At 25.1% G+C, this 19644-nt stretch overlaps 1 protein-coding gene across 2 annotated transcripts in view; it reads right to left on the reverse strand.

The window, feature by feature from the left end:
- Positions 1–936: 936 nt before the first annotated feature.
- The window catches only part of LOC113559264 (collagen alpha-1(IV) chain), a 36931-nt gene continuing 18223 nt past the window's right edge, over positions 937–19644 (reverse strand). Inside the window, exons 28-69 of one of the 2 annotated variants that reach the window (XM_026964927.1) lie at positions 19339–19423; positions 18537–18573; positions 18381–18459; positions 18259–18311; positions 17772–17864; positions 17653–17687; positions 17501–17537; positions 16611–16673; positions 16436–16498; positions 14894–14971; positions 14736–14780; positions 14620–14655; positions 14450–14503; positions 14316–14378; positions 13697–13759; positions 13532–13594; positions 12910–12945; positions 12730–12819; positions 11842–11939; positions 11588–11687; positions 9779–9846; positions 9199–9297; positions 8932–9005; positions 8747–8844; positions 8427–8471; positions 8223–8324; positions 8035–8070; positions 7827–7895; positions 7614–7667; positions 6586–6641; positions 6362–6404; positions 5978–6049; positions 5811–5882; positions 5626–5679; positions 5334–5405; positions 5073–5162; positions 4860–4940; positions 4691–4779; positions 3906–4107; positions 3290–3461; positions 3089–3203; positions 937–1763 (exon numbers count right to left, since the gene is read on the reverse strand). In XM_026964927.1, the coding sequence (XP_026820728.1) occupies positions 1506–1763; positions 3089–3203; positions 3290–3461; positions 3906–4107; positions 4691–4779; positions 4860–4940; positions 5073–5162; positions 5334–5405; positions 5626–5679; positions 5811–5882; positions 5978–6049; positions 6362–6404; positions 6586–6641; positions 7614–7667; positions 7827–7895; positions 8035–8070; positions 8223–8324; positions 8427–8471; positions 8747–8844; positions 8932–9005; positions 9199–9297; positions 9779–9846; positions 11588–11687; positions 11842–11939; positions 12730–12819; positions 12910–12945; positions 13532–13594; positions 13697–13759; positions 14316–14378; positions 14450–14503; positions 14620–14655; positions 14736–14780; positions 14894–14971; positions 16436–16498; positions 16611–16673; positions 17501–17537; positions 17653–17687; positions 17772–17864; positions 18259–18311; positions 18381–18459; positions 18537–18573; positions 19339–19423 (3292 nt within the window). In that variant the 3' untranslated portion in view covers positions 937–1505. Of the gene's footprint in view, positions 1764–3088; positions 3204–3289; positions 3462–3905; positions 4108–4690; positions 4780–4859; positions 4941–5072; positions 5163–5333; positions 5406–5625; positions 5680–5810; positions 5883–5977; positions 6050–6361; positions 6405–6585; positions 6642–7613; positions 7668–7826; positions 7896–7971; positions 8071–8222; positions 8325–8426; positions 8472–8746; positions 8845–8931; positions 9006–9198; positions 9298–9778; positions 9847–11587; positions 11688–11841; positions 11940–12729; positions 12820–12909; positions 12946–13531; positions 13595–13696; positions 13760–14315; positions 14379–14449; positions 14504–14619; positions 14656–14735; positions 14781–14893; positions 14972–16435; positions 16499–16610; positions 16674–17500; positions 17538–17652; positions 17688–17771; positions 17865–18258; positions 18312–18380; positions 18460–18536; positions 18574–19338; positions 19424–19644 lie in introns of both variants that reach the window. The other variant, XM_026964926.1, reaches the window with a different exon arrangement.

Here is a 19644-nt window from a genome sequence, read left to right on the forward strand (position 1 = left end):
TTGTGAAAAATTTTAATTTAAACGCTTAAAAAAAATTTAATCTTGTATTTTCGATATTTTTAATTTCTGCAAGAGTATATAGCTTATTCATAAACGTTCCACCGAACGTTATACTAAAATTTTATAAGTTTTTTGATTTTAACTGGAAATAATTTTAAATTTCTATGAATAACATAAGTATTATAATAACCAACATATTTTTAAAATGATTCCATATCATGGAAGTGTGTAAACATGTGATTCTAAACATAATTTATTTGGTATTTGTGTGTGTGTATTATTATACTTCGATATTTCAATACGATAACGGATTACCAGGGATTACACGAATATCGTGTTGGATCTGGACGAGTATAATATTTTTAGATTATTATAGGTAATTACCTCACTAAGTAATGTTGATTTTCAACAAGTATTGGTGTTTATTTCTATTCATAATTGGGACGTCACCGGTTTTTTTAGCTGTAGGTTATCTACTTCTCTCCGATTACTGATAATTTTTCAGACAAAGTCATTATGTGTTCACAGATAGGAAGTCTTTGAATTTCTATTTTGGTATTGTACCACATCTACCAACAAATACATTTAAACTTCTAGATGTTCAAAGGCTCAGAATATTTCTAGACTTGATAATGATCAAATCCAAAGCAATTGAACTGCAAGTTTTTAACGAACTATACGTACACTCTTCAATTATTTTGAACGTTACTGGACGGATGTGATATGTCAAGAAAGATTTATTAATAAGCATGTATTATTTTTGAAATTCAACACATGCATTTCGAATTTGTAATGTCATCCAGACATTAAGTACATTATTTTAATTAAAATTAGTTGGGCGTAAGTAATAACGAGATTTGTTAATATATTAAAAAAAAAAAAAAAAATTATGAGTAAAACATGAATAAAAAGGCCGAGAGCTAATAACATATTATTATATATCGTATATATATTACATAATTTCATATAATATTATTTATAAATGTAAAATAACAATATTATTTTTTTGGTATATTTTAAACTTTTACTATTATATCTTAATTCTAATATATAGATGTATTTGAATTTTAATGAATTGCGTACTTGTATTGTTTTGTTTTACATTTCGATTAAGATATATACGTATTATTAAGATACATTTATTCACACAGGTGTGTTAAAAACTATTCAGAAACTCTGAGATTTAAAATGCTAATAGAACTATGTAATGCAAGTTATAAATACATTCATTTAATTTTTATATTTATATGTATTGTTTTGAAAATATAAAGAACACAATTCGATTAAAATGTATTATTAATGAACACAATAAATGTTTGGAAATCATACAAAATCGATTTAGGTGCCTAACCTACTGGTGAATATAGTAATAATAATTATAATAATAAAAATAATAATAATATAAATAATAATAATAAAAATTTATACATCGAAATTATCAAAAATTAAAAATATAATAATGTATGACTATGATCGGTTTCGTGTATCTTGAAGACATTGTTGCTCTAAGTCGATCGTATGCACACTTGGCATCTGCTGATGCGAGTGCGACTGTCGTCCTTCTTCAATGTTTGCCTCTTGGGGCTGGTGAACTGTTCATCAACTTCGATGGTCGCCATCCAGAAACTCATAGTGTTGGCGAAATAATGGCACGTTCCTCGCGCTCCGTTACATTCGATGAACGGTGTAGCCCTGAAATCTTCCAGGCACGAACCAGGACTGGCCAACGATTGACCACCGCCTTCCGCGCCCGCGGCCGTGTGCTGCACACATACAATATAAAACGATTACTACTGTAATAGGCTTACATGATATTGATGATAGAATTTAACCGTAAGCTAATCAATACCTAAGCTACCTAAGTACCCACCTAAGCTCACGAAAAATCAATTTAATGCCAGTCGATCAGGTTTATTTGACGATGTTTATAGGTGATTAAATGAGTGGTAAGACTGTGTGATAGTTCGGTAAAACTCAGTGAAGGGGGGATAAATTAATCACGCCAAGTCTATGTTCAGTAATTTGGAGAATAGTAAACTTTGAAAAAAGTAGTTAATTGCCTGTATAGGTATTGATAAAGCACTAAGCTTATAAAATGATGTTATCTCCTATAGGTACTAGATTATTTTTGCTAAATTAAAATAATTTTTAATGAAAATATTTAATCCTATAGTTCTATACAGACTTTTATTAAATGGAAGAAGGTTTAAAAAATAAACAATAAAAGAAAGTAATTTACTTTATTTTAAATATCAGACTTATTTAATGTTATGACGTATTACTATTTATTAATCAACAATAATCAATTCAGTAATATGAATTAACATTGAAGATAATAATAATATTAAAAGAATTTATTAAAAATATATTAGGACTTCATATTCTTGTTTTATTTTTTTATTGCTGTAAGAAAAACATATGAGAAATAAACAGCGTTAAAAAAACATTTTATTGGTACCCTATAAACAGAAAACTTTAAATATTTATGAATTACACAAAAATACCAAAATATTTTCAAATTTATAAAATGCCTAAAAAATAGTTATATAAATGTTAAAGTTTTTATGGTTATTAATTATTTTAATTATCCATAAAAACGACAACTCAAATTTTTATTATGTTTATAAACGTTGCTTAAAATTTGTCAAATATCTAGTTTTTTTAAAATCTTTTCAAAGGCAAGCACGTAATTTTTACACTTAAGACCAAACTATTTAAAATATTCAAAACTTTTATAGCAAACGTTTAACTATTTATATTATTGATTTATTACTATTTCAATATAGATCACAAACTGAACTTACAATTAAATACATTTTTAAAATAAATGAATTAATTATTAGAACACGCATTTTTATTAATTTTTCGTTTATAAGATGATATTATTACCTACCTATCACGCATTTAATTTTTCCAATAATATAATTTACTATTAGGTTATCTATACGTACTTAAGTATAATATAATATATTTTTCATATTTCGAAAAGGTAAAGAAATTTATTTATTTTTTCCAATTTTGTCTGCCTATTTTTCTAACTATGTTCTGTAATACACTTTAAAATCTACTCAATTCAGTGGAAACTTACCATTACAAAACTGTATCCAATCCACAAACCTTCCCAACCGTTGGGGCAGTCGGGAATATTTGACGCCTGACTGTGTACGGCAATAACGTTGGTAGGTGCTTCACATACAACACATCTATGAACACATTGCGATAGAAAAATAATAAATAAATTGTGATAATTACTGGTTTACTATTTTTTAATATCGATGATAATTTTTACCTAGAAATATATTTTTGAATATCGTTTTCTTCAACTGGCATCATTGGTAATGGTGCATTGGTGCTGAGCCAATACGATTTGTCGTTTCTACTTGCGTAATTGCATACGTTGTTAAAGTCGCAGAACAAGAATGGCATGGTGGAGAATTTTCGGATACAAGAACCGGCAAATCCTGAAAACGATTAAAATTTTAAATCTTAACATATCCAAATATTATTAATTATAATTACTATGTAGTACCTAATAACCTAAGTATGTATGTATAATTGATTGCATAAACATCTATTAATGAGTTGCTTTAATACCACAATTGTCGTATAATGCAATTAAAAACTTAATTTAAATTAAAAAAAAATAAAATAGTAATCTATTAACCGAATATTTTAACTAAAATTTAGTTTTAAAACTAGGTACCTATGAAGTTAAAAAATTCAAAAAAAAAAAAATTATAATAATAATATTTTATAAAATAATTGAAAATTACACAGGGTCTTAGAGTTTTTATCGATTGTTCTTATATATCCTGGGACAACAGAAAACATTCTGTATAATATCATACTATAAACGAATAATATAAAATGACAACAATTATTTTCAAATAAATATGTTAATTTACCTAAATCTTGATTGTGTGATTTTTCGTTGCCCTCTATGTATAACAAACTGAATCCGTCCCAGAGTTTTGCGTGATTTGGTTCACACTGAGGTATCGAAGAACTCTGACTATGTTTGACCAACAATATTCCCGTTGAATAATTTGGTTCCGATTCACAAGATTTACCAGCAGGTCCATCGTTTCCTCGTTGACCCGGGGGCCCCTTAATACACATTTATAAGTTGAGTAAATTTTATATCATATACAATTATACATATACATATACGTATACATGTATATTAAATTATTTAATTTGTAAGATTTTTATTTGTTGTTGAAATATTTCCATATAGCATTAAAAGTTTCAAACTATTAATGCACTTTTTAAATGTATTTTGAAAAAACAATTATTATGTTTTTATAATTATTGATTGTAATATAATTCTATAAATTTCTTCTTTAAAAATTTGAAATATTTGAGCAGAATTAAAAAAAAAAATGTTAATAAAATAAAATAAATAAAAGCTTACCTATTAATTTAATAATTTATTAAAATTTTACGGGTCACTTAATTATATTGTGAAGACTATAAGCTCACTCTCGATTCATTTAATGTTAGACAATTGTTTAGTATGCAGTGTAGCATTATTTTATTTTTTTTAATATTTTACATCATACGAATACATTGATGTAATTCATCAAACGTTTTCATTTTTTGTTAAATATCTATGTGTTTTTGTTTTTACATAGTATATAAACAATATATTGTATACCTATTAACTATCGTTAATTATTTAATAACCCACTTGTAAGCCTGGGAGACCTTCTATTCCTGGTTCACCCTTTTCGCCTTCTGGACCTGGAGGACCAACTGGACCATTCAAACCAGGAACACCTATGTTTTAAAATGAAATAAAAATATAATTTTAATGTGTTCAATAGCTTAATAAAAGTATTAATTCATTATGTTTTTACCCATTTCTCCTTTTAATCCTTCTAAACCAGGAAGGCCGTCAATTCCACGGTCTCCCTTTTCACCTGGCCAACCGACAGGTCCTAAAACAAAAAAATTGATCTAAATACCACCTTATTTAACAACCTAATATTAAGTTAAAATTGTATATATTACTGTTACTTAAAAATGTCAAAATATTTAATTATATATGAAATATTCAAAGTATTAAATACCAGGTAATCCTCGTTCTCCTTTAGATCCTGGCGGAGGCGCTAAACCAGGTTCACCTTTATCACCTTTGACTCCAGAGATTCCAGGCATACCTTAACATAAATGAAAATAATATATTTAAAAATCGTTATTATGTTAAAAATAATAATAATTATAATTGTTTAAGACATTTTTATTTAATTTTTTTTTTATAAAAATATTATTAATTGATGAGTAACGACTAACAAGTATTAATTATTTAGTGTTTAATTTGTGAAACGAACCTATCTTTCCTGGCAGTCCAGCTAATCCTTTGTCACCTGGTAAACCTTGTACACCTTGTAATCCTTCAAGTCCTAAAATTTACGAATACACCGGTTTAGTTATGTAAAAACTAAAAACACTTTAAAACAGTATATCAAATAACTGGGATAATGGTATCTGGTAGATCGTAGAGAATATTGAATAGTCTCGGAAACACATTTTAAGATAAGGTGAAAGATCCACCTGAATGCAATCCTTGTTCCTATTCATTAATTTTTGTCATTTAAAATAAGTTAAAATATATTTGCTTACCTTGATAACCTCTTTCTCCCTTATCTCCTTTAATTCCAGGATAACCTGGTTCTCCTAAAATAATAATAATAAAAAAAAAAATAATAAATTGTGTAATAAAATTAAATTAATCGTTTTAATTATTTTGAAATGAAGTATATGCTTATTAATATTAATTTTTAAATTAATATTTACAATAAAATTACCTGCAAAACCAACATCGCCCTTGTCTCCTTTTTCGCCGTACGGTGCAGGGTTTCCTGGTTCTCCTTTTAATCCTATAATACCGATAATATTTGTATTAATAATTATTATTGATTTTAAACCAATTTTAAGTAATTAATTTAGCAGAATTATTAATTATAGTAGTTACCCATTAATCCTGGTGGACCATCCTTGCCTGGTGCACCTGGATATCCATCTGATCCCGGAGGTCCAGGGAAACCTAAAACAATAATGCTAATTAGTTTTGATAAATAGATGTAAATCTTAATTTATATAAACTTTAAATTTTTTTATTTCATATATGGAATAAAATATAGTAGTATTTACTGGAATAATTGTTTAAAATTAATTAATTTAAAATAAAATAGTATAATTATTAATCATAATTAAAAATGAAAATATTATCTCAATGAAATTAGATAATACATTTAAAAATATTGTACATAGGTACTTTTTTTTTTAATAAGATAATATATATTTTATAAGATAATATTTGTTAATTTTATTTTAAATTAGAAATATTATTATATACCTGGTGGTCCAATTGCTCCAACATCACCTGGTGAACCTGGCAACTGAAAATATTTATCAAGTCTATTAAATTAAAAGTCATTGCTAAACTTAAAAGTTATAAGATAATATTTAATAGTAATTGCAAATTAATAAATATTAATCCTAGCTACAATTTGAAAATAATTTATAAATAAATATAATTAAATAGAAGGTAAATTAATAATATAAAATGAATATACATACCCCAATTGGTCCAATTGGACCAGGTAATCCTGGTAATCCTGGTAGTCCTTTATCACCTTAAATAATAATATAATGTTACATGTAATTAGTTACATATCTATAGATATATTATCTAAAATAATGTCATTATAAATAATTCGTTTATTTTTTGTGAGTGTCTGATAAATAATTGATAAAATGTTTTGATTTTCAAATTTGATGAATTTTTAGGAAAACAAATTGGATCTAGTTTGTACTTTGACGAGGTCAAAATTAAAATTGTCTACTATTTTTTTTATAATCAAAAAAATAAAATAAAAAACAGAAAATTCTACACAAATTTAATTTTAGACAAACTATATTTTTTTTTCGATGTTGATTATTTTGCTATAAGTTGATATATAAATACTAATAATATAATAAATTGAATATATATATGTACCAACCTACAATAACACTAAAAAAAATAAATTACTATAATAGCTATCAAAAAATGTATCTCGAAATAAAGCTAGTGATATAGGCCAATAGATCGTTTCATCTCAGAATCGAATTTGGTATACAAATATGATACATTATTGAATTAAAATTTTACATGTCCATAACAGTGACCCACTTGGCACCTAATTTAAAATAGAGCGTATTCCTACTTTTTAAAAATCATATTTGAAGTGTAAGATCACACTATGAAGTCATGTTAGTTCATACAACCAATTCATGTTTACAAATATTTTAAACAACCATATTTTACTTAAATATGTAATTTTGAAAACAATCTTGAAAAAATCCGAAACGGACTGTTATTATGCTTAAAAAACTTGTTTTTCATTCCAGCAATAATTGTTCAATATGTAGGTATATCTAATAACATGATATGTATTTTGAAAAAATGTAATAGCCTTAATCTAATTTTAATTGTCTTTTTTTTTATTTGTTAATAATTTTATGATTACTTAAATACAAATAATAATATTATAGTTTATAAAACATTTCCAATAATTTGGTTTGGTTAAAAAAATGAGATTATACTAAATTTTTAAATACTTTACCTTTTTCTCCACTTAAGCCAGGTAGTCCATCTCTGCCATGTTTACCCAATAATCCTAAATAATGTAATAAAAAATTATTATGACATTTTTAGAATAGATTAAAAGTATATCGTTTGCAAAACACAATAACTTTAAATTATAGTTTGGCCATTGACAAAACAATTTTTTCAAAATATTATTGATTAGAGTACTTAATACTTAGTATTAATTTACCTGGCAATCCCTTTTCTCCTTTGATTGTCGTTCCTGGGAAGCCTGGTAATCCTTGAGGTCCAACATTACCTAATATACAATTTAAGAATGGATTAATCGTTTTTTATTATTTATTGGTTAAATTATATTTATTATTATTATTTACCCTTTTCTCCTCTTGGACCTGAAGGACCTGGATAACCAGTTACACCTGGCAATCCCATGTCACCCTTTTCTCCTTCAATACCAGGTGGTCCACTAGGTCCTAAACAACAAAATAATTTATAATATTTTTGTAAAAGTGGAATTAATCTCAATACATTTAAAATAGTGACAAACAATACGAGTATTGACGTATAATGTATAGAAAATCTTTAATTAATTCTATAGTTATTGTAGGACAGAAAGTATTCTTACCGACGGGACCTATTGCACCGGGTATTCCTGGGAATCCTGGTGGCCCTGGTTCACCTTTATCTCCTTTAATATCAACTGCAGGACCTGGTAATCCTCGATCACCTATAATTGACCATACAAATTAAAATTAAAGATAAATAATATTGACCATATAATATATGATGACAATCCAAATTAAAATCGAAATATATAATGTTAAATTACCTTTATCTCCCATAGCTCCTTTTAGCCCAGTTAATCCAATTAATCCTACACAAATAAATCAAACAATTAATATTTGTACGTAGAAATTCTATAAATCGATATTTAATTACCACTAATTATTAAAATAAAATTATCAAATATATTTTTTGTGCATTGGTAAATAGTGATTAGTTAAATAACATATAATTATCATAATAAATATATTGTTTAAATACTTATTAAAAATAATAATAATAAAAACGTAATTTTTCAACTAGTAGTGTTAATTAAATGTTATAACTCAATTTGTTTAATTGAAATATTAATTAAAAATCTGATACCTGGTAAGCCTCTTTCTCCTTTTTCTCCATCTAATCCTGGTAATCCGGGGTACCCAACGTCACCCTTTTCACCTTCTTGTCCAGGAATTCCTGGATAACTACAAAATCATAAATATTTTTGTTTAGTTTACAATAAAGCTTTAAAGATCAAGTTAACTTATACATAATATATTGTTTTACTATACCCTGTATTGCCTTTCATTCCATCTATACCATCCATTCCCGGAGGTCCTGGTGTTCCTGGGACGCCTCGAGGTCCCTTTTTAAAAATAAATAATTTTAATGTCAATAATTTTTCTATTTGGTTTAAAAATATATTATATTTTTTCAAATGTAATTCTTGATAGTATAACTTTTTACAGTTTGCTTATCATTAGAATGATCTACGTGAATTACAAATAATTTAAATAAATTATTAATCTTATCTAATAATAACTGTTGTATGCACTTACCGTGTCACCTTTCATTCCTGGAACACCAGCAACTCCAGCAACTCCCTTTTCACCATCATTTCCAGGTCTACCGTCGTATGCAGGTATACCGGGTTCTCCCTGAATAATACAAAAAGTGTAACGTAATGAACATTATGAAGTTAGTAAATAATTTCCGTATTAAAGTTTTTAAGGAAACGTATTCTGTCGAATATAATGTCATGACTATTATAAAAATTATGAATGTATATTAATTTATTATTTATAATATCCTATAAATTTAAAATATACGTATTTTATTAACACCGACTAGGTGGAATATATGTGTTAACACACATATTGGTTATCGTAATACTTAATTTTTTCGGAGAAAGCTATGTATTATATATAATTAATTCTTTTAAATTTGAAAACGATAATTAATTGTCTTAAAAATATATGCTTTAGTTTCTTAAAAAATGGAAGTAATTTAACTGTTATTTGTTCGTAATTATAACATATTTTACCTAAGAATGTTATACTCAAAATCTCTTTAAATATTATGTAGTATAAATAATTGAATTTCAATAATTTATCATGTAAACCTATTATGTAAATTTACCTTTTGTCCAGCCCATCCTTGTAATCCAATACCAGGGAATCCCATGTCTCCTTTTATTCCAGGTAAACCTGTAAATTTAATTTATAATATAATTAGTATCGTAAAATGCATAAACCGGCGAACCATAAACTATGTTAATAATATAATAAATATTATATTACAATGTGGTGGTTCTACTACATTTTTTTTTTATTAAATTTAATATAGGTATCTAAATAAAAGTCCTACATATTGTATGTTATGGAGAATTAAATTATGATATATTTAAATTATAAAATAACTATGATAGATAACTTAGATGAATTTTATAATTATTAATTAAACAAGTGGTGCGGAAATATATGAGGAATTTTTAAAACTAAAATGGTATACTTTTTTTTTCATTTATAATTTATATTCAGATTAATTTTTATAAATTTTGATGAAATTTATAACACCAATATGGATCAATATTTGAAGGAGCTGAAGACATTTGAGTATTGTTGTCTATGCTTTTAAATATCGACATTGAATTTAAATATATAATATATATATATATATATGCGATACGTTGTAAATTTCGTCTGATAACAGTAATAGTTAATAATGATGAATGGTGAACTACCGTTAGACGCATACTTATTATTTAGCTGTGAAAGTATTCCTGATAGAAACATGCTTATTAACAAATTTAAACCCATGTATAAAAGAAATTATTGAAATGAATATATATGTAGGTTGGTAGTGAGTTCTAATATTAACATGGAATTACAAAATTTATTTTTAAAGTAATATCGTATTTTTCTTTTTTTAAATCAAGTATTTTAAAATTATCCATCAATATTTATATATTTTGTATGGTGTTAGTTTTTGTATTTAAATTTAACCATATATGTTTATTTATTATATTTTTATCATATTAATACATAATAGTTAACTGAATTCAAATAAACATGCATCACTGTAATAATAACACTTTCAATACCTGAACAGTTATTATTGTTAATAATACTAAATTTTTTTTTTTATTGTTTTTTTATATTATACTACTATACTAGTATGTACCTACCTATTTTGCTTTTAATTATTTTAAACAGGAATATTAAAATTTCATGTAATACAATTACGTGCATTTTCCTCGCTGGGTATATATTTGTGCGAGCTACTGGAGTAACAAAGAACGTGAGTTGTGAGCTACAATGAATATCATACTTTATTTTTCGGATTCACATCTAAGATGGAATACTCTAAAAATTAAAACGTTAAAATATTTCTAAATAAAGAATGTCAGTGTCGACGCGTTTTTGATGCAAGAACATGACTGGTATAGGAAAAAATCTTGCGATTCGAAATTAATCACGGATCGATAATTTTATTGATTTTACTAACTATAAGATTTTGCACAGATAGCATTAGATTCAAATTTAAAAAAAAAAAACACTAATTTTTATAGATTATAATGAATGTCTTACAAATACATAATACTGATATAGAGTGTGTCTACGATAACTAGATAGGTACACTCAATATATTTCCGTTGAGTTGTTATTTTTGATTTGAGTGCCTGAGTGAGAGATAGCATAAATATGAGCTTTCATTGGTGTATTGATGAGCAAAAATAAACAGTTCAAATTGAGCAAATGTTTGCTGAGATAGTGAGTTTTTCCAAATAATGTATATTTGATGGACACACTGTATAAGATAAGAGCTGTGAAATTAATTAAATATATAATCATAATATATTGTAAAAACAATATTTGGTTAAACATTGGACACTGAAAATATATCAATTAAGTATTTAGGTACTTTATGTTTTTGAAATTTATTTACCATCAATTCCTGGTAGTCCTTGTGGTCCTCTAAGACCGGATTCACCAGGCTCTCCTTTTTGTCCCTTTTCTGAAACTGGACCAGGTTCTCCTTTTAATCCCTGAGTATGTCAAAAACAAACATAAAAAATTTGAATAAATATATCATATTTCCATTTTAAATTACGTAAAAATCTAGAACTTTTTAAAAAATGTCTATTTAGTGAGTATATACAATAATTTTTTTCTATTTTAATAAAAAAAATCATAAATTACCGGTAATCCTACTGGACCTCGGTCGCCTGCAGGACCTGGAAGACCACGTAATCCCGTTTCACCTGGGGGTCCGGGGAATCCTATATCACCCTTTTCACCTAAAATCCACAATGTTAATAATAATTAAAACTTTAAATACTATAATGAAATTCAAATTGTATAAAAAAAAAAAATAAGTATTGTTTTAAATTAATATGTTCAACTTATAATAATTTTAAACATGTTTTTGTATTTAAACAATTTTATGAATGTTACATGAGGGTGTAATAAATAGGACTCAGTTTTCAATGCATTAGCATAATTTTTTTCAAATTATCTTACCCGATACTTTCCAAGCTACAAATGTGTTTCAAGTATTCCATGTTATAACCACAACATTGTTTGTGGCTTTTTTGCATTTACTGGATTTTTAGGACATTTTTTTTTAACTATTTTTCGTATCATGACAAAAAAAAATTAACTTTATTGAAATAAATTAAGTATTATATAATAGGCACTACGTAATATAAATTATTTTCATTTTGAACATAACTTAAGGTAATCCAGTTTTAAATTAAACAAGGCTGCAATTTTAAATTGCTCTTGTTGTATAGTTTGATGCAAATATAATTTAATTTTGTATTCATTTTTTTGAACTATACTTTTTTTACGTAATAATTTGAATTTATTTAATAAATAATGCATTTTTTTATATTTTTAGGACAATTTTCAGTATTTTTAAGGACATTTATATCTGTGCCATAGACTAATAAATATTGCTTTAAATGGAATCTTAACTAGCAACTCAGAAATATTTTCTGTCATATTTTTCTTTTGGAATATGTAACATATTTCAATTTTAATAACGAACTTAAATATGGAATTATTTATTGTAAAATGAAAACAAACCTCTATATCCTTGTGGTCCTGGCAAACCATCTTCTCCAGGTGGTCCACTGATTCCAGGTAATCCAATATCTCCTTTATCACCCTTTTCTCCTAGAAATTTAAGTTTATGAAATATAAATGATATAATCTAATATAATTTGATAATATGATACAACGTATAATCAGTTATAAGTATAATACCTGGCATTCCATCGATTCCAGGTTTTCCAACAGCTCCTATAATAATTATAAAAAAAAAGGTTTATACCAGCAAAACAACTTTTTAACACGATTTTAATAAATTATTAACTGTTATGAAAATAATTTAATAAGAACATATTCATAAAGTTAAAAATTATAACTTTTTTTTTTTAGTTGGTTAATTTTTTTTGCTACAGATATTTCCGTTAAAATATAAACTATAAAGACTAAAAAATGATTTCTTCCTATACCTATTCTTTTGGTTTCTAAGGACAGTATCAAAATTAATTCTCCGTAAATTTCACAGATTCACATATTTCTCCCAAAAAAGATTGTGAAATTTTAAAAACTACCAACGGTATTAATTTCATCTGATTTTAATTTAGACATAGTTATACAAATTCTATTTTAGTTTAACCAAAATATTCTATAATCTATGTCAGATTAATTTAATAAGTTTAAAAATGTGTAATTCACAATATTTGATAAACAATAATTGATAAACCTACATAAAATTAAAAATAACAGATAATAATATGTGTTATAGTATAGGACATAGGTTAGGTTAGAAAATTAATTCAAATTAAATGACTAATTGAGTGTAATATATCATTGTATTTACCTGGCATTCCTCTGTATCCTGAAAATCCTTTAGGACCTTCCGGGCCTGTCGGTCCAGTATCACCTATAATCAAATAAATATTGTTTTGAGTAAACAACTAAAAATCATTATCACTAAACATTATAATCATTATTATCAATTTTCATATTTCAGGAGTAAATTTACCTTTTGGCCCAGGGAATCCTTGCAGACCTGGTCTACCTGGTTCACCTGGTAATCCAGTTTCACCTATCAAAAGAAAATTATATTTATAATTAATTTTGTAGAATTTCAGTGTCATGCATTTATTATGATGTTTTGTATTTCTCAGTCAATCTCTTCACCTCCATTCCTATATACTTATTTAAAATATTAATTCATAATATAACAGTATTTCATATTTATATATAAAACTGTAATATATTATATTTTTAAGTTGTAACTATCTCTTTACAATACTACAAGTTAGTATTGTGTCGATTGGTTCACCAATTAATGTTTAAATTGCATCGATAAGTAATTAATAATATAAACAAAATATTATAATGTTAATGACCCCCAACAGTTGATTATATTTTTAAAATGACACATATACCTATAATATAACAATGTTTACATTTTTCTAGACATTGTATACGTTAATCAAATGCGCATGATAATCATACTCATTTATGTTGCACGCAAATATTCACTGTTTAACTATAAAAATTGCAATTGACTAAGCAAGGATTAATAATTGGCTCAGAAGTTATTCTAAACAATAATATTTTTTATTTGTTGTATATTGTATTTTTAAAGCAATTACCTTTTGGACCATCTGCGCCGGGTATGCCATCATTACCGGGTGGTCCACTTGGTCCTACGGGGCCTGTTGAATAGAAATTTAACACATTTTATTAAAAAGATTTTTATTTTATTTTACAATATAATATTACTCACCAGGTTCTCCCTTAGGTCCTGGCTGCCCAGCTAATCCTTCTAAACCAGCTTCACCTGAAGAGAAACACATCAAAACAATAAATTTAGAAATAATATAAACCTAAATAATATCCTACGATATAAATTACCAAACGATTAAAATAAAATTGAATTATGTAATATGATATTACCTTGAATTCCTTTTTCTCCAGGTAATCCAGGAGTTCCTAAAATAAAAAAAAAAAACCAATATTTATAAATTATGTTCTATCTAGAATAATGTATATTTAAATTATTTTCAACATACCCGGTTCACCAGAGACTCCTGGTCTTCCAAACGGCCCTTGAAGACCTAATCAAAGTTAAAATTATTATTATTATGGTTGATATAAATATCATAAATGTCAAAAAAAATGTCACCGATTCATCTTTATTTGTATTTAGAATATTAATTATTATAATTACCTTTCTCGCCCTTTTCACCAGGAAATCCTTCTGAACCCTTTGGTCCAACCATAGGTACACCGGGTTCACCTTTGGCACCTAAAAAATTAAAATTCGTTAATTTATCGTTTGTGTATCATAAATAACCAAGATAAAAAGTTGATTGGTCATTTGCGTATCACATGTTCAAAATTAAATAGTAGTATCGTTTTAAGTATTCACAAAAATGATACATTTATCTATTAGTTTATCTCAGGTTCAATAATATTTGGATTCAAAAATAATTATAATTTAAATAATTTAAAATTGAATATATAAATCATTGTATGTGTTTTTAATTGCGAATTTCCAATTACTGAATCTAGTTAATTTTAGATTATCACATTTTATTACAATTATTTTACAATTTTTGTTTATGAATTCATAATTATGCACACATCGTAGTCTATATATATAAAAAAGATAATTTGTAACAAGAACGATCAATCAATCAATTTGAATAATTTAAATTTGAATTATATATTTATTTTGTATCAATTCTTGATGTAAATTTTTAATAAAAAAAAGAAGATAAATAGTTGGATAAATAACTGAAAATTATACATATTTAAGTATAAATAAGTTAAAGTTATTTTAAACATGATTTATGTGAGTGTATTTTTTTTTTGTGTGTGTTAAGTATACGATAAGTTGTTGATAAATGTTTCGATTTTCAAAATAATATAAGGTTTAAAAATTTAATACAAGGATTAACAAATTCTTTATTAAATGTTCATCCTTAATGTGAAAATAAAATTTTTTCGGAAAGCTAAATCAATTTTTTATGAGCATTTCAAATTCAAATATTTACGATATTCAATACTAAAACATTATAATTTGAGTGAAATAACTTATTTTAACAATAAATAGCAGTATGTTAATTATTGTGTAATAATTTAAAAATTTTAAAAACATTATTTATTTATTTATAAAAATGTAATCGGGCTAAGCCCAATATATACAAGAACAAATAAAAACTGTGTTGGTTTACAAAGTATAGTTACATACGTTATTACTCTTATGGTAATACAATACAAACTCATAATAGATACAGAATTTAAGTTGTATACATACAAATAATGATCAAACGATATTTACATTATTGTGAAGATGTACATTAAAAGAGACAATATTATTATTATTATTATTATTATTGGGAACTTTAAGTTCTATGTATTTTACTATACGTAATAACATTTAAGATTTATTTAAAAATATTATTTATTGAAAGGTGTTATAAATCTAATTTCACTATTTTATGTTATTCACAGACAGATGAAGTTAATTGTGACACGGCACTTGAATAATTGGCCTTTGAAAAGGGCATAGAGCCGTTAAAACATAATTGTTGTAACTATGAAGTTCAATAAAACAAAATTATCATATAAAATGTACAATTTATTAAGTTGTCATTATTATAGTACTAATTTTATTCATCTTAATTTACTTTTAATTAAGTATTAAACAAACAAGGTGTTGACTGTAATACAGATCGTATTTATGTAATATATTTTTTAAACTAACCTTTAGGTGAAGGTAATCCTGGATATCCTCTTTCTCCATCACGCCCAGCTTCACCAAGGAAACCTGAACATAGTTAAACAAGGGATATAATTTATTACCATAACAAACAAAGTAGTTTTATTTCTATGTTTATTAAGTTATTTTCAGTTATTTTAATTAAATAATATATACTAACCCATTGGTCCAGTATTTCCCTTTTCTCCACGAATACCTGGTTGTCCTCTGGGGCCAACAAGACCTAAATCAAAATTATATCGATGAAAAACATTGTAATTCTTACAAATTTTATAAGAATTATGTAGTTATATTTATATATATTCAATTTACATAAATAATATTATATATATAACATAAATGTTTATTTTTATTGAAAATATAATCAAATAATTTGAATTAATTTTAAAATTAAGAAGTAATTAATTAATTTGTTTGAAAAAATAAACGTAAAGTACAGTGATGGTCAAACGGGGGAGGGAGTGAGGGAGATAGATCCACTCATTTCTTTTTTTTTTCATTAATATTTAAATATTCAGAACAATTCAATTGACGTATATTGTAATTTAATGTTAATATATTAAATTTTGTCTTAATTTTTACGCCACATCCTCCCCCATGACAAAATCATTTGACCGTCACTGTTAGAGTACTACTTGATATTTTCTCTGCAGCAATAAAAAAAACAATGATTCATATACATATATATATATTTGAAATTATAATTTAAAAACATTTATTGACGAGGTTGCTTATAAAAAGCTCTATAACGAAAAAAAAAAATGTTGTATATAGATTTTTTTTTCTTGGTATGATAACATAATCATTTTATTCATTGTTTTACAAAAGCAGCTTAAATGGTACTGTAATGCAAATTTATAACGTTTTAACATTAATTATATTCTTATTATTATTTAGTTACCATAATAAATGCAGCACGAAATAAACCATGCAAAATTAAAAATAATAAAAACTCGTATCTAGTCCAGTAAACGTATGCGTATATGTAAATATATAATATGTGTAATGAAATTAATTTAATGAATATTTATGTAATTTTAAGTTACTCACCTGGAATTCCTCTTGGTCCTATCGGTCCAATTGGACCCTATCAAACAAAATTTTTCAATTTGAAGATTAAAAACAATATAAATTGTAATAAAATAATTTTGACAAAAACCTTTATGATTAATTGCACTTTTTTAATATGATTAAATACTTACAATTGGTCCTATTGATCCTTTTTCTCCCGGAAAACCTGTTGTGAATAAATAATCAATAATAAGTTGAAGAAATATACTCAACACAAATTAAATTAAAATTCACTAAATCAGTTACTAACCATCAATACCAGGTGGACCAGGTTCACCCTTTTCTCCTCTACTTCCAGGTTCGCCTTTTTGGCGCCTCTCTTGTTCACTAAGTTCACATTTACCTATTATTTGCAAGAATTAATAAGATAAAATTAATAAAATTAATTAACAATTTAAATGAATAATGTATAGGTATTAAAGTAATAATATGAAAAAAAATATATTTCTTCTTAAAAATTGTTTTAATTAATTAAAAACATTGCTATATAAAAATTTAAACGTAATTTCTAATTAGTATAACTAATATTGTATAGGTATTTACAATAAAGTATTTGGAAATTTTACTATAATAATATTAAAAAAAAATTTATAAATATTTAAATACACAACGTATTTATGTGATGACGTTAATATTTATAAGATATACCAACAACGTTTATCATGAAGCTCTCATTTACTGTTAGTTAAATCTTAAATTTTTGATAATTTTATAAAATTATAACAAATTGTACTAACCTGGAGTTCCTTTAGGACCGGTTAATCCAGGCTCTCCTTTATCTCCTCTTATTCTATTAAAATTAAGATACAATTTTTTTTAAATTCAAATAAATCAAATTCATTATTAATATTCAACATACCCAGGTCTTCCTAGAATTCCTTGTTCCCCTTTAATGCTAATGCCTTTTTCTCCTTTGGCTCCGGGGTATCCTGTTTGTCCTGTAAATGATAAAATAATATTTTAGACATAGTTTATTTTTGAAAAATTATTTATGAATAAATATTATGTAATTTACCTGGTATACCATCAGAACCTGGGAATCCTCTATCACCCTAATTATTTAAAACAAATGCTTATATTAAAACAGTAGATTAATGTTGTATATTTAATATCACATTTTAAATTTATAATATTATGAGTTTATTCTCATAAATATTAAACAAATCTTTTTATGCTTCATTAGCGTTTACATTTTATTAAATGTTATATACTTTAAACATTTAATGGGTAATGATATATATTGATATTCTTGTTTATTAGTAATTTAGGTTTTGACAACCAGCAATCTTAAGGAATTACGTAGTAAAATAACTATTTTTCTAATTTTATACACATTATAATCAATTGCTAATATCTATTGATAAAATAATAAATTAAGAAACAAAATAAATTTATAATAATATATTATTATTACCCGAATATTTAACTTGAAACATTCTTCCTTTTGATTAACTATTGATCAAAATATTTTGTTTTATTAAAAACTGTATTTAATTTTGAAAATAAAATATGTATCATAGAATTCAATTTTCGTCAGTTATTATTTTATTACTAAAATTTCGAAAATACTCCTATATATTTTTTTAGCTTAAGAACTTAAATTTCTTTTATTTAAATCATTAAACTTATGTATAAAAATGACTTAGTGTATTGATTATTAATATTTAATTCGAATTGTTCTTAAATATAAAAGTTCTTATTACGAGTATTTAAAAATGTGTGCATAAAAAAATACACTAATCTAAATATACTAACTTTCATAAACTAGATTTAAAAAAAAAAATAATTTAATCATAAATTCATAAAGTGGTATTTACTTTTTCTCCAACTATTCCAGGGTTTCCATCACTACCTGGCATTCCCTTAGGTCCGGGTAGTCCATCCAATCCTCGTAATCCATCTCTAGTTTATAAATAATTTCAAAAATATTATTTTTAAATCTCAAAAAATTGTGTGTAATATAATATTTTATTGTACTTAAACATTCATAAACAAATATAGTTCCACATATTATCAAACCGTTATAATGATTATGTATACTAACAATTATTTTGTTGTTTGTTTAAATCAGCGTTTCCTAACCTTTTTTTATTCAACACCCTTTTTAGATTTTAAAAATCTCA

This window comes from Rhopalosiphum maidis, chromosome 3 (assembly GCF_003676215.2).
Source record: "Rhopalosiphum maidis isolate BTI-1 chromosome 3, ASM367621v3, whole genome shotgun sequence".
Lineage (NCBI taxonomy): Eukaryota > Metazoa > Arthropoda > Insecta > Hemiptera > Aphididae > Rhopalosiphum > Rhopalosiphum maidis.